The 15,865-nt window shown below is 36.3% G+C and overlaps 1 protein-coding gene across 4 annotated transcripts in view; it reads right to left on the bottom strand.

Moving 5' to 3' along the window:
- Window positions 1-15,865, bottom strand: part of sh3pxd2b (SH3 and PX domains 2B) — a 36,276-nt gene that overhangs the window by 7,702 nt on the left and 12,709 nt on the right. For 2 of the 4 annotated variants that reach the window (XM_028032232.1, XM_028032234.1), the window contains exons 4-8: window positions 11,357-11,433; window positions 6,094-6,185; window positions 2,331-2,356; window positions 1,849-1,884; window positions 149-280 (exon numbers count right to left, since the gene is read on the bottom strand). In XM_028032232.1, coding sequence (XP_027888033.1) covers window positions 149-280; window positions 1,849-1,884; window positions 2,331-2,356; window positions 6,094-6,185; window positions 11,357-11,433 — 363 coding nt within the window. The remainder of the gene's footprint in view (window positions 1-148; window positions 281-1,848; window positions 1,885-2,330; window positions 2,357-6,093; window positions 6,186-11,356; window positions 11,434-15,865) is intronic. The other 2 variants (XM_028032233.1, XM_028032235.1) reach the window with 1 other exon arrangement.

The following is a 15,865-nucleotide window of genomic DNA, read 5'->3' as shown; positions in this document are numbered from 1 at the left end:
TAACATGCAGACTAGGACTCCCAATTCAAAAAATTTACATTTAGCACTTTCTTTTCCTAACAACTGTTACTAATGAGCAACAAACTAGCAACCTATGAGCAATCAGCAGACAATGATGCTAAATAAAACAATGGAGAAAAGCACTTGCCAGATTCATTTTTCTCAATGACTTCCACTGTCTGACCAACATGCAGACTGACTTCGGTGCTCTCTTGTTTCTCGTAGTCTGTTACTGCCACATACTGTTCGAGGAAGAGTGCGTCTGCAGAGGTGGGGTCTCCTATTGAAAGAGCAGAGAGCAACAGATCCATTTGATTTGTTCTCCTCTTTGCTCCTTTTAAAACAGGATATACATGAAATCTCGACAAACTATAAAAAAGCCTTCGCTCAAAATCTCCTTTTCTTCCCCAATCCTTAGTAAAGTCAGCTAATATGCTATTAAAGAAAAGCCCTTGAAGTTGTCAAGATAAGATTGCATCTCTGTGCTTTGGGGGTTTTGACATTTAAAGGTTTTCTCTGTCATTGACCAGTTGCTATATGCCCTTTTCAAAATGTCAGATTATAAATGCTTCATAAAAAATTGCCAAAAATCATAAAAAGCCAAATATAACTGTCAGGTGAAGGTCTTACTAGTGCAAAGACTTTCAGATAAAATGAGCGAAGGCTTATCTAAGGTATGTATATCTCTTTAGCATGAGATGGACGAAGTATGTGATTAGAAAGATACAGTGAGCAAAATACTGAGCCAACAGTGGAGCAGAAGGGACATATGGAGGAGGACGGTGTGATTGGAGACAGTGTGGAAAGTTATTTTAATCATTTACATGGATATGATTTCAGTAAAGACAACCAAACACACACAGGACCCACCACCAATGTTAGCAACAAATTAGCGTCAGAAAAATCTACTTCCACAAACAAACATTTGAAACTGGGAATAAGTGACAACTCAGCTGAACACGTGACTGTAAATTTAATTCTAACAAATGTAATTTTGACAGTATTTGACAGTAAGAAATTCAAATAGAAACCAAATATTTCTTTACAGCAGAACCGACAGCTGCTAACCTAGCTTAATATTGCAAACATGTTTAATAATAATGTTTGAATAAAAAGTACAAAAGCAACAGCTTACAGTTTTAAATATTTTTTTAACTTCCCAAATAAATTTTGGTGTATAAACATTTACAGCAAAATTAAATGTTTTAATTTTGGTGTAAATGGTGTAAAGTTGTTGTCATAAACAACTTCATAATAGTTGTTTATGAAGATTAGCTAAAAAAAAAAAAAGCCTACCATTTCAAAAACGGATAATTTCAAAACTACTAAAATAATGTCCATTACACCATTTCTAAATGTTTAAAATCATTGTAATGATGCCACAAAACGTCAGGTGTAGTTTTTTCTGTCTGAGCAAAGAGTAACAAAGCACAACATGCTTAAATAAAGGAATTTAGGTAATTTTGTTTAATTTTTGTGTAAACAACTGTGAGAAAGGTAGGTAACTACTTTCCTGTAGTTTCCTAAACTGCCATCTGCATACTTGCCAATCAAAGCATAGCAAAGCTAAAATATTCGTCTGGTACATTCATAATACATCATAACCCATCACGAACATTCAAAATTGCCAAACGGTGATTTTTTACAGTCTGTAACACGAAACAGGAAGACAATGGTTCTTTAAAACACCAAATACATGATTTATTTTTTTAGACACACAATGAGCCCCAAGCCCTCAGCAGAGCCACATCCCACCTGCCCAGGCCTGGCAGGAGAGGGGGAACACACCACTAGCAACCCACCGGGTTACACACACAGCACGGCAAAGCATGACAGTGTGTTTACTACCTCGCTTTAGGAAAGTAGACGCTCTCTCCACAAACCCTGATGAAAAGGAAAATGAATGGAGAAGAAAACTGAAAAAAATAACATGGATGAAACTTAAGAACAGTAGGTCACTGAGGGGATATAGAAAATGTGAAAAGGTAGAGAAAACAGCATTCAAGATGGTTGCTTTGATACAAGTGCTTTCAACTGCAAAAAAAAAAGTTTAGATAGAAAGTTTCTTGATGGAAAAGTTGTTCCAAAGAAGACAAATATTCCTAAACCTATTTCTATGAATGAAACTGTCACTAGATGGTGCTAAAGTCAATTCTGTTTACCATTCATTTCCATAAACTATTTATATCCAAATACTATTTTACAATTACATTTACTTTTATTTATAATAAAAGAAAATTGTTTATTATTCAATACTATAGGTTGATTTTTATTCCATACACTTAAAACATGTAAGACATGTAAGCAAATAACACATAAAGTGATCTTACCTGACTTCTTCTTTCCAATGGGCTCCCTGTAAACAGAGACAATGCATTACTTAAAAAAAGAAAATGAAATAACTTTACAAAAAATATTTAATATCAAATTCATATAATGTGTAATGTCATTGCTTTAGATTGTTTTATATTAAAGTTATTGTAGAATAAACTGAATCCTATCAATTCTATTTTTGATGAAGTCAACACACAGATGTTTAAAAACTAGACAGACAGATCAGTTACAAGAATATGTACTATACATAAAATAGCTACTAGATTTATCTTAACTTGATGCAGCAGACATTAGAGGATGTTTCCATCTACAAGTCAGACCAACATGTTTAAAGATACACTTGAAAGATGAGCTCTAATATTTGGCTCGATGTTAAATTCAATATAGCATCTGCTGTGTCTGCTTTAGACATTAGCCAGATAAATAGGGCGTCACTCCGCAGCAGCACTCAGGAGTTGATTCAGGAACCAGACGAATAGAAAAATCACTTCTGGCTTAGGTTTTGCATTTCTCTCTTTGTCTACCTCTCCATCTTTCTTATCTAAACATTTCTCGAGTGCTTTATTGCCTTCCATCATTTCAACTTTTCCACTTCTCATTTTTTATGTCTGCCTCTCTCACTCCATCATCTCCCATCATGGTTATTCCCAGGAATCACTCCTTACACATTTTCAAGCATAAATAGTCAGTTTCTCTCTCTTCCTCTCTCTCTCTCACACACACACAAAGCATTGTTTGATCAGTAAAACTGCTAATTGTATTATCTGGGACCAGATAATACAATCTGATTCGATCTAAGACTTCCAATTGAAGTACTATAAAAAGAAACAAAAAGGCAGCCAAAAGAAACAAAACACAGGAAACAGGTTATAATTACTATAGGAAAATGTGTCCAGCATTTTCTTTTTTTTAACTAAAGTGAGACTATGCTCATATATGAACTTGGCAGTCAGGAAATGCCTCCACAGAGCTGGTTCCAGGACTGAGTCAGGGTTAAGGACCAGTTCAGTTCCACCACTGAGGCTCAGGCTGCTCACAGAAAACAGCTGCTATCTTAACACAAACTCCTCGCAGAGTAAGACAAAATCATCATTTATGGGATGATGGGAAATAAAAAAACACATTTTTGTTAGCACTACAAAGCTTCTATCTATCTTCAAACAGTGAAGGCCATCATGTTGTGGCAGTAACAGGTTCAGGTGGGAAACCCAGACATCTCTCTCCCCATCAACACGCTTCAGTTCCACCTATATTCTAGTAAATTTGAATATCATTAAAACGTTAATTTACTTCTTTAATTTGAATTAAGAAGTGAAACTCACAAGTTCTATAGATTTATTCTGCATTTTATGTATTTATTTCTATTAATTTAGATGCGTATGAGTTGCACGAAATCAAAATACCACATTTTGTTTCTTAAAAAAAAAATTATATTACATATGAGATGGAACAATACAGAAATGTTTGTCTACTGAAATGGATGTCTATGGTCTGCATAGTATAATTAACCTAATGTTTGTGCACCTTTTCCTCCCACACTTCTTTCTTCCACTCAGTTTTACTTTAATTGTCTTGGTTACAACTACCTGGGAATATACAGCTATATTATATTGTAACCTATGAATCAGCTTTTATGTTACATCCTTTTAGTGGAGGATGTAAATATATCCTTTAAATAAATTAATTTGAGTAATGTGTTTTTATAAGAGTTGCATTTTCTGAATTGAATTACCTACTTAATTAATTTAATCCTAATTTATTGGGAAAAATCTGTAAATAAGCTTCAACATTTTTACAATCATTCTAAACCATATCTAATAAATCAATAAGTTATTCTCTGCCTTTAGTCCTCCATAGTTTTAACTTTTTCTGCCGTAGTCTCACTTGTGTTACAACACTTCCTGTTCTGTTTAGATTTCTCCTTTTCTCAGTGATCTCTTCTGGCATGATAGCATCTACTTCCCCTTTCCAGCCAACTTCTCCTGTTCCTCTCCTCCCTCCTGCACTTAAGAAAAAAGTCTTGCATGTCATGTCTTACTAGAGTGGATTTATAGACCATGATAAATCTTCGCCTGGCTACTGTGTCTGCACACCAGTCTTGTTGTCAGAAAGCCAGACAATAGGCTGCACTAACACAGGGCTATAATCCAATTTCAATTAAGACAAACCAAGAACCTTTCTATATTCGTCTTCCTCAAGTACACTCCCCATGTTTCCTTTCTCGCCTCCATAGAAATGGCTGGAGGTTTTGCATGCAGAGTAAGGCGGAATGTTTTTGGCAAACCCCTCAGAGAGAACGGGAGACGAGAGAAAAAAGAAAGAGACGTCTGAGGTGTCTGAAACACACAAATCAACAACCTGTTAGCAAGTTTTTGATTGCTTCACATTCAGAACGTATGTGTGATTTAAATCAGAAAACTGTCAAGAATGTATTCCCTCTTCAAGTGGTTCTAAATTCTTCCATGACATTTATTCTGCTCAGTATATCTGAGGTGAAGTTATTCCTGTGCCTCCTTCAATAAAAGAGAAAGAAGAAAGCAAACCTCAAAATGACTTCCACATTATAGACGGCAACACAGCAGGGTCATTTAACATTCATTCCCCACAGCAGCTCGTATTGATTGTCCTTGGTCAACAACCCCCAGCTGTTCACTCAGTGTCACTTCACAACAGATAGACAGATCCAAAACATGAAATAAAAACTGTGCAGCTCTCTGTTCGTTTACAATGTACAATATATTTCCATAAGTTTTAAGAGGATAACATGGAGGAAAACAGCAGCTGCCCATAGACCAGAACACAAATCAAATGTTCTGGTGATCCATCATTCATGTCACTACTGAAAACAAAAACTTGAAAAGGTTTCCTGTTTATATTATGGAGAGAGCCTTTCAGAAATAAAATTAGGACTTCAAAAGACCAAGCAACATGCTTCAAGTCAAAGTTTTTAATGAAATAAACACCCACAGTGTAACAGAATGATATTACAATCCTGCTGCTAAAGAGACTCTAAGCTAACCTACTTTAAACTCTAAGCTAGTTTAAAGTAGAATAATCCAAATGTTAGGCAGAGAGAATCTACAACCAAAACAACAAAGCAATACAATTCATTCCCTTCCACTCTGTTCATGGTTTTACTGCTAGTCCATCATCTCTGTATATCAACGTATATCATAAGTCATAAGAGTATTTGTCTGTTTCCTGCCTGCTGAGGAAACTTCAACAATACACATCAATGTGTGAGGATGTAGGTCAAAACTAACAACCTAACTGACAACTGTTGAGAACAAACACATATCAGTGGTCAAAATGAGAACTTGGCCTCCACTGCTCTACAGGAGCAGGTAATCTTTAATAAACTGAAACCCAGAGGTGTGTTGTGTTCTGGTAGTTTGAGCCCATTAAAGTCATTTAATGCACATAGCTGCTGTCAGTGCTGAATATGACTAAACCATGTTCAGTTAGATTTAGAGAGAGAAAAAGTGTGTCAGGAAGCAGCCTGCAGTCTCAGCTGGATTATGCTGGAACTGCAGCTACATGCTAAAGTGCTAACTCAGCACTTGAAATAATGACTAAATGGGTTTCTACTGGGAAAAAACTCCAACAGGAAGCAGAGTGACATTATGAAATCACATTCATTAGAGGGTGTAATGAATGCTCATTACAAACAGAATGGGTTGCAAATGCATACAGGATATGGCCTGAGCCACAGAAACAATCATTTTCCATTGTACATGAGTTCATGTCTGAGCTGCTTACTCTTTGGGTGGGTTGAGGTCTTCAGGTCTGGTCTCAAAAAATACTCGGACTTCCTCACATTGGGAGATGTAGACTGGCAGCTGGATCAAAGCCTACAGAAAGGAAAATTAGAAAGACATGAAACCTATAGTTTTACTCTTTGTGGATGACATTTCTTTGTATACAATAACTAAAAGTAAACAAGAAGATGGATTGAAGATTTCTAAAATAGCATTCCCATTTAAAGCTATGACATTTTGGAGATGAGAGTTATTTTATGAGGGGGGAGGTCCAGTTTGCTTTTGGCCCTCAAGCATGGATTTATGCTGAATTAAGAAGAGCTTCTGCTGCTGATCTACTCTTTTTGTTTTTTATTTTTTTGGTAAGGTACCTGGAGATGACATATGTTGTGAATTGGCACTATGTAAATAAACTGAACTCAACTGAATTTCTGTTAACATATTAACACTTTAAGACATGTTGACAGAACTAGAATGAACTAGCTCTTTATATTGTAATATTTTGCAGTTGCCATATTCTGACCTGTTTAGTATCTGCTTTGGAATTTTTGTCAAACCATTGATGTTAATTTTACGGTTCAGTGTGTTGTACGTTCATTCACTTTTTTTCACAAGACAAGAGTCTGCCTTATTAAAATAAGCAATCAGGCAGCATTTTGTGTTTTGTATTTCACTTATCCTTCTCTTTGGTTCTAAGTTTATTGATCTATCCCCCCACATCCAACAAATCTATGGAGGATTTCTAACAGCAGACCGATTAGTTCTGACAATCAACTTTAGATGAAAAACAAGCACTATTCAGTTTCTATTTACTGCTGTGTCTCCTTCTTGCCATCTCTCACAGCCTGTCATGCTGTCACTGAAATCTTTTTTTTTATTTTTTCGCTATCAAAATGCTATTTTATCATCTAATCTTTCGCTTTTTCACCATCTGATGGGCAGCGGTGAAGCAGATAATCACCTCAACAGCATGACGATGAAGAGAGGAAACAGTTCTGCTGCCAACAGCTTTCTGCATGAGGACTGTCTCTGATTTCAGATAAAGCCAGGCAACTCCTCCATTTGCAGGCAAGCCGGAGCTCAGTGCTATCCATCAAGCTTCCCCTGCTGCTCTCCACCTCTGATTTTAATACTCCTAAGTGTTTCAGTTTTGTCCTTCAGAGGAACGGCGTCAACCTCTAACAACGGCTGTCATCCACTGACGTAAAGTCAGGGCTGATGTGGAATGAAAGCCGAAGGCCCAACCCGAGTGTCCTTGTCGCAACTGCTGCATTTGGCTCGTCGTAGTTAAAAGCAGCCGTTTGGCTTGGACTCAAACATAGACTGCAATTCTTGCGACTGACAAAGCACTTTTTTCTTCTTTACAAAATAGAAGCATGCTTATGAGCACATATATGCGCTTTTATACACAATACAGATCACATGACCCTGAACAAAGGCTTAATTTGTAAAATACAAAAGACAAGTATCTCATTTTAAATTTGCAAGAGGTTTTCACCAGGGGAGCGCGATAACATTACATCCTGCAGGCCATGGTGCTGCGCAGTGCCTCAGGTCAGAGTGCATCATGAACCAGTTGTCCTTCCTTTGGATTTATTTATCTCCTGGAGTCAGTCTGTGGCCTGTCCACTCATTATGATTCTCCCCAGGGAGGAGACAGGAGAGCGGCTCAGCGTAAATTACATTAAATGGACTTTATGGATGTTCTTTGCAGGGGGCCCATTAAGGTAATTGTGAGTGCTTGTGTCTGCGTGTGCACGTGACAGTGAGCATGTGCGTATTCTCCAAGGAAAAATATAATGAAATTGAAAGAACTACTTCTCATGAGGGACAGTGCAATGTGGCAGTATGGCTGAACAGTAACGTTTTGAAAGACAGACAGATAAAGAATTTATTTTTACAATCTGTTACACAAGGTAAAGTGATAATGTAAACTTTTTGCAAAAGTATTTATATCTTTTAAAAATGTTAAACACATTACAAAATTATTTATTAATATGGTATACCAACACAAAGTGGGTAAGAATTAGTGATAAAATTAATTGTAGAGGCAGGCAAGAGGCCCATGGTAACCAGAGCAGCTGCAGATTCATAGTTCATGTTGGGAAATGTTTTGACCAGACAACTATTAGTCATGCACTCCACAAGCCTGGCTCATGTGGAAGAGTGACCAATAACCATTGTTGAAAGAAGGGTTACAGAAGTCTGCTTGGAGGTTTTTGAAAGTCATGTGGAACACGTAGAAGAAAGTCATCTGGTCAAATGAGGACATGTGAACATTTTGGCCTCTATTTTAGTGATATGTTTTAACATATCACTAAAACATAAAACTTTGAGTTGGCATCATCATTTAAATAGGTTTCTTTATACAACAGTAATCCTCGACTGCATGCATTTTTGCTGTGCTGCGCTGTGCACTTCACCGGCAGAGTGTGGCCGTTACTGAAAGATGGGTTTATTGCTGATGCATTGAATAGGACGCGAAACCTAAAGCCGGCCCCAATCATACTGTCGGCACCTTTGTGCGCCACCAAACTGGATGACTTGGAAGGCATTTTGAGGAGCAAGTTCACCTATATGAACATTTATATGAACCCCCTGTGAGGGGGTTTCTTAGGAAAATACCACATCAAGGTAGGCGTCAAGTTTAAAAGCCACAGCACATGCTCTGTTTGCACAAACTCAATGCAAACTGCAAATGTAACCTAATGTTGTGCTTTTAGAGGTGTGTATTAAGCATGCTGTAAGAATGATATATCTTTGTGAACGCAAAATTCACACACACACACACTTGTTGGTCGAGACTGTGTGTGTTTACACCTCACACGCTCCTTCTCTGCCTCTGCTACGTTCCAGTAGGCAGATTTCAGCATGTGGTCACAGAGTGGACCTGCAAACACGTGGACAAATTCTACAAGTCCAGCTGGTGTTGACAATGAAAAGCACAGATTGGAAAAACTGGTCTCATAAAGCCAGAGCAACCAAAACAAAGAGAGTCTGTGATGCTTATTACAAACTCAACGGAAAAGCTTGATCCCTACTGATGCCATGTAAATGACACCTTCCTGACATAATCTGGAATCCAGTGGAGATGTGAAGGCAGAGATTGTAATTTATCATATAGGGTCGACCGAAGCTTGTATGGGGCCTTGAGCAGAAATAGATTCAGTGGAATCTGGGAGATAGGAGAAAGTTAATTATAGAATAGAATAGAATAGAATTACTTTATACATCCCAGCAGGGAAATTACTTATTACTAATTACTATTGGCCGAGCTTAAAACCAATCAATCACAAAACGAATTTACAATTTACTGACGTATTTGGTAAATACATCTCATTTGTGAACAAACAAAGATTAAACTCATAGCATCAGATTGTAGCTATGATAACATAACAACTATAAAGATTGCTGTTTGTACTTTTACAAAGTAAATTTGTCAACTCCTTTAAATCTTGAATTTAAATGTTAAACATTTTAAAATAATTTTTGAAGCCATTAAATCAAATTTAAGTGTGTTTCCTTTCTCAATAACCAAATGTTAAAATTCTAGGTCTAGAAAATTCTGCCAATCATGCACTATTTTGTGCTGAGGTACTACATAGAATATCAATACACTCTAGTAATCTTAATGCAAAAAAGAGAAAAAATTATTGAGAAATGAACACTTTTGGGAGACACTCTACATGATTTCAGAATAACTGGATCTAAAATGTTGAGCCAGGAATTTCTTTAGCAAACATGTTGAAAACTGCAGGTTATGCACATTATTGTTTATTCTGACAAATGATTTTAGGCAAACCAGTCCCTGACTCCATGATTTTCTTTCCCCCTCATGCTTTCATCCATAACCGTTTCATGACCTGAATAAAAACATAAAGCTGCCCAGTTCGGGAAATTCCACATGAGTCAGAATGAAGCATCAGCTGTAAAACCAGGGCTGACTTTGCTGTTTCAGGAAAACCCTGAGTTTCACTTTGTCCCCCTGTTAGAGCTAACCTCAAAAGCTTGTAATATATATATATATATATATATATATATATATATATATATATATAAGAAAATATGCTGTTTTTAATAAAAACATAGCAAATCTCTCAAAGGTTAAATCTAATGCCTTAGACAGAAAAAAGTAATGTAAAATTGGCTCAGTTGTTTCTACAAAACATCCCCACCCAAAGACAAGAACCAACAACTTTATGCATTCCTCCCCCAAACGCTTATTCTTGTCATAAGTGGTTAAAGATGTAGCCTACACCCACTGTGCATTCCTTTAACACTGCTTGACTAAGGAGCGCCTCCAGCCCTCCTCTTTGTTTATCATACATAAAAGTCGCTTCACCTCAGGGGTCCTACGATTTGCTGCTTTTACTCTGGGTAAAGTTGTTTAACAGTTGAATATTAGAGACTAATTTGTAGAGTGGAAACATCAAGGTATGCTTAATAGAAAAGGCAGGAGATTGTTTTTAATTTTGTTTTAAGGTAGACATACAATAAACAGTAAATAAAAGACAAATTTAAAGGTTATTTCTCCTTTCAGGGGATTTGTAGCATTACAACAAGCAGACAGAATCCAAAAGAAAAGGTTTAAGTAAGCGTGTTGTGCATATGCTGACTGGAGCAAGCTCAGCAACAGGAGGTTTTTTTGTCTTTACCTCAGTTTTGCTTATAGTAGCCACCGCAACCTACATGTTCACTACAGCTGAAAAAGCAAGGCTCAAGCTTGAACACTGAGAAATTCTGAGAAGATGTCTGGTAATAAAAAAACAATAACCACATTTCCTTATGTCCTTGTTACTGCAGTTAAATTCTAATTTTACAAAGAAAATGCTCTTTTGGCAAAGGAGAACAGATGGAAAAACTGCAGTACATGTTTACAATGATTTGCTGAATATTGTAAGGATTATCTCTATCATAATTGGATCCCATTTTCTGACTCATTCTGTCATTACGATTTTCCTGCAACTCCTTTTAAGCAGGTCAACTATATTTGTATCACTGGCATTCAAAGTTATGCATGAATTGCAATATTAAGTATTGTATGTAAGCAGTTCTTTAAGATTGTATTATTGCACACATTGATATTGCAATGATGATTGTGATTCAATATATTGTTATCTCTAGTTCACAGGAGAAAAAAGAAAACATTTTCTATTATCCACCCATACATTGATGCCACTGTTCTTGGCAATCTTTTGTTGTAATTTTAATTCAAGAAAACTGAACAATAAGAAATCAGAAGTTGTATTAATCATCAAACTCACCCTGCAGTACTCGTTGATGGGCCTTAGTCTCTTCATGGCCACATCTCTGATATGGCTTCTCCTAAACAAGATCTTTCCTAAAGAAAGAGAAAAAAAGATAAAGAAACTTCAATACCTTTAAGTAGAATGTAAAATGTGTATATTTATTCAACACTTGCTTTGAGATTGGGAATATTAGACCTCAAAAGTAAATAGATAATAATAAAAGTAAGAGTTGATGCTCTTCTGAAAAGACAATAAAGGATGACTAAGCAGAATCAAAGCAAAGGCACAGAGGCTTCTGCAAATCATGACAGGTGAATTAGCATGCAGAAGCAATCCAGACACTGCATCAATAGGTCTGACATCACAATGAGATGAGTAAGGAGCCGAGAGGAAAGCTGGCCTTTGCGAGACATGAACAAATTGTTTCAGGAGAATTTATGTCTGTAAGAAAGGTCATGTTTTTCTTCCCAAGTTTTTAATCTTATGCCACACATGAACAACACTGATACACCAGGTCAGTATAACCATAACAAGTAAAAGTTTTAAGAAGCGTAGAGAAAAAGTAGATTAAGTCAATAATGTTCTACAAAGGTGAAAGTAAGAATGGAAATGGTTCTAACAATTACACACCACAAGAATAGGAAATAATTTTTCTCTTGGCTAAATGTTGGTGAAAACATGAACAAAAGCAAATCCCAGAGGAGACATCACTTTTAACGCTTTGATTGTTTCCACCAACCAACTATGAACTGCTCAAACACCTGCCTGTTTATTTCTCTTGACAAAAACTCCTCGCGTCCGCGAGGAGTTTGATGGCCCCATTAAGAAACCCCGTTTTTAAACTGCGTTTTGTTCCAGCAGCAGCATTTGTAAAGCTACTCCAAGACGAACATGTTGAGTCACAATTATTGTATTTAAGTTGAATCTGTTGCATCATTTTATCCATTTAATTGATTAGTTTTATAATTAAGTCGATACTTTTTTCTTTTTTTACTTTGTATTGCCATTAGTATATATCTGCTCTGTAAGATATTTGCTTCTTACCATCTCTACGCTGTCTTGGTTGAGTAATTACTATATACATATGTTATTTTCCATTTTGCAAAGCAGGAGCTTAGTGTTTTTATTTCCAAACTGACAAGTAAGCTATTACTGTACTAAAAACATTTCATACATAAACTTCCATAACATTTTCTATACCCTATTGATCTTGTAATAAGCAGTTACTATAAGACAGTTTTTGTCCTCAACCTGAGGGTCCACTGTATCTGTAATCCATATTTTCTGGAATGTTATATATATATTTCTTTTTTTTTTAATGGCTGTGTAAAAGAAGAATGCTGGCCAAATAAAGTCCATAAGTTGAAAGTGGCTGTTTTAGTCTACAGTGTGTAATTTCAAAGACACAGGCTATAAATGATTGTTTAAATATTTAATTATGTAAATAAAATATATGTTTGTGCAAATACCTTTGTTAACTGCTCATATAAAAACGTAGGATGCAGTTTTGGATGAAATTTATAATCATGTTTATAATCATGAAATTACTTTATCTCCTGTTCTTGGTTTAAAAACAAAAATTCATTATTATTATTATAAACCATGTATGGGAAAATGTCTCCTTCTGCCACTGACTCTATTGGACTATGACAAACATTCTTGCATAATTACTCTGTTTCACTCAAGGGTGATTATTTTTTGATGAATGAGTTGAGCCGCCAACAAAGCCATGTACACAGATGTTTAGAGATGCAAGTAAGAGAAACACAATATGTTTAAAAGCGTTTATCTTATAAGATCAAGAAAAACAAAAAATGCCTACCTACATGCTTAAGTACAGAAAAGAATGAAAGTTGCAAAAAGAATTAAAAGTGATGGAAGCTTTCAAAAGCTGAAAGAGGTTTGAAAGTCATTTCTCAGATGAATATTTCTGCTTCTTCTTTTCATTTTCATTCCTCCCATCATCCTTCTTAAAACAGAACGTTCTTGAAGGTTTTCCAAAGCTCTGTGGGGTCATGAGAGAAGCACTGACTCAACACTGCTCACTTTGTATGCGAGGCAGCATGTGGATGCAAACGATGAAAAGAGCTTGTTAGGGAGGGAGGAGCAGCAGCCACGGCCCTGGAGCCATGGCTGAGAGACAGGGTAGACTTTATGGTCTAATCTGTGTGCCAGCAGTGACCAAAGGTATTAAAAAAAACTGTTGTTTCCATCAGAAGACTGAAGTTTGAAGAGAAAAGACTTACAGTGAGACCAACACAGAGAGGTCCACTGTTGCTTACCTTTTACCCAAAGAGCTGTGCCTCCGGCTAATCTCTTAATGAGGAGGCTCGCTGCCATAATATGCCTCTTTACAGAGTTTTTTTTTTCAGTTGATAATGCTTTTATATAACTCAAAATCTGTTTAAGCTGTTTGTAGTGGCACGGCTGTAGATCTAATCCTGTTATTTGGACCTGATTTGAAGCTTAATGCGTTGATGTGACAAAAGTGGATTCTTTGTGTTAAAAAAGATTAGCCAGAGTAGGGACCCTTTGCGAAATGACAAAAGTGTCCAAGTATTTGCCAGAATTTTGTTTCAATTCTATAAAACGTGTCTTAAGGCTAAGATGGTTCCTCAAATAACTGGATCACAAAAAATAGACACTTACTGCAATGTCACAAAACTCAGGAGAAAAACGGCAGAATATGCAAGTAGTAGCCAAAAAAGGCCTGGAGTGTCTTATGTTTTGGACTAGGCCAAACTCAAGGAATGCAGAAATAGTTCTCGTTTTACGACACATTCTTATTAAGGAACCACCAGCTGGTGCACCTCAACATTTCTAGAATTGGAACATTTCTTATAGTATCTTTTAGCAGCTCTACTGCCTTGGTGTGCCAGAAATATTTTCAACTGCAAAGCTGTCAGTGTCTGTCGCCCAAAGTTTCTTAAGCCTCTGTATGTTGCTGGGTTATGTTGGTTGACACGACTCAGTAATACTGCGTGGACATCAAGGAAAGTTCACCTGTACTGTCAGGGGGACCAGTGTGGGAGAACAATAGGCAGATTGGTGCTGCATCTGCAGTGATGTACCAATCTGCTGTGGCGAAGAGAGAGCTGAGTCACAATGCAAAGGTCTCAATCTACGTTTCTAATCTCATCTATGCCATTAAACATCAAAGTAAAAAAAATGGACGAAGGTCAAGAATGTCAGTTAATCTACTACTAAGACATTCCGACTACTGGTACAAATTATTCAATACAGATCTGCTTGTGTTTTGCTACATCAAGAACAGTTTTATGGAATGTGAAATATTTGGGACCACAGAAGTTGATCCAGCCCATAATCTAAGGTTACTCTTACTCCAACTTCAGAGATAGAAGTAGATGAAAAGGATTTTTCTGTATTTTATCTTTACTGGAAGAAAATATGTTCAAACTAAAACAGTAAATGCATTGTCTGCATCCTGGAAGATGTCAACAGTGAACATCAATAGGCTCCTGAGAACAGAACGACATTCCACTGGGAGCTTTGTAGGTTTCAATGACCAATTGGCTGGTGCTGCCTGTGAAATCATCTGTTAGGGCTCTGGAATTAAACTCTAAAATATTTAACTACATACAGATGGACCAAATCTGATACAATACACAGAATGACATGACAATATTTTGCAGCTAAAATCAAGAAAGTCCAAGTCAGGTGTTAGTTATTTGTTCTGTACAAACATAAGTGGTGAAAACTATGTTGGATTGTCACAGTAATAATAATCCCAGAGTTCTACAGAGAAGAAACAAGGAGCTTTAGCAGACAACAGGAAGGTTTACTGCAATGAAGAATGTTACTTTATTGTCTCTGTCCTACTCTAGCTTTTCATTTTTTTAACAGTTAATATTTGGTTTTAGGTGATTATTAAACATTTCCTATTGTTGTTTGCATTTTTGGGGTGTTTTAATACATCATCTGTTCCTTTGTCTCTCTACAAAGCACTTTGAACTATACTCAGCATGAGAGGTGTGTCATATAATAAAAAAACAATGCCTGGTATGTTATTATTTTAATCTTTCAGTCTCCAAAAGCCATGGAACATATAAGACATATTGACAGCCTGACTTTGAACAAAGGGGTGAATATTTATTTATATCGACATAATAAAGAAGCTAATATTGCTCCTTGCAATACTAATTTTACTAATGGTGCTAATTCATAAAAATTACTAAAAAACTGACCATCATGTTCAATAAGATATTGAACTTTGGTGCCACTTCTCTCAAATTAGTGAGAGAATGTCACATTGTGACATTGTCTCTGCAAAGTGAAGAGAAAGAGATAAAAGCAGATATTATTTTTCGATAAAGTTTTGTTCTGATGGCCGTTGGGATCAGATCTGAACCCCAAAATCATAGACTGGAGCACATCTAAAAATATATTCAAATATTCAAGTTTTAATCATCCTGATGGGAATTTCTGTTTGTTCATTTGTAAAATAACGAACAAACAGCTGTTGGTTATTACAACGAAAAAAACTTCCTACTACTTTTCAGGAAA

The sequence above is a fragment of the Xiphophorus couchianus genome, chromosome 11, assembly GCF_001444195.1.
Source record: "Xiphophorus couchianus chromosome 11, X_couchianus-1.0, whole genome shotgun sequence".
Classification (NCBI taxonomy): domain Eukaryota; kingdom Metazoa; phylum Chordata; class Actinopteri; order Cyprinodontiformes; family Poeciliidae; genus Xiphophorus; species Xiphophorus couchianus.
Note: the sequence above shows the minus strand (reverse complement) of the source record. Positions and strands in the feature narration are given on the sequence as shown.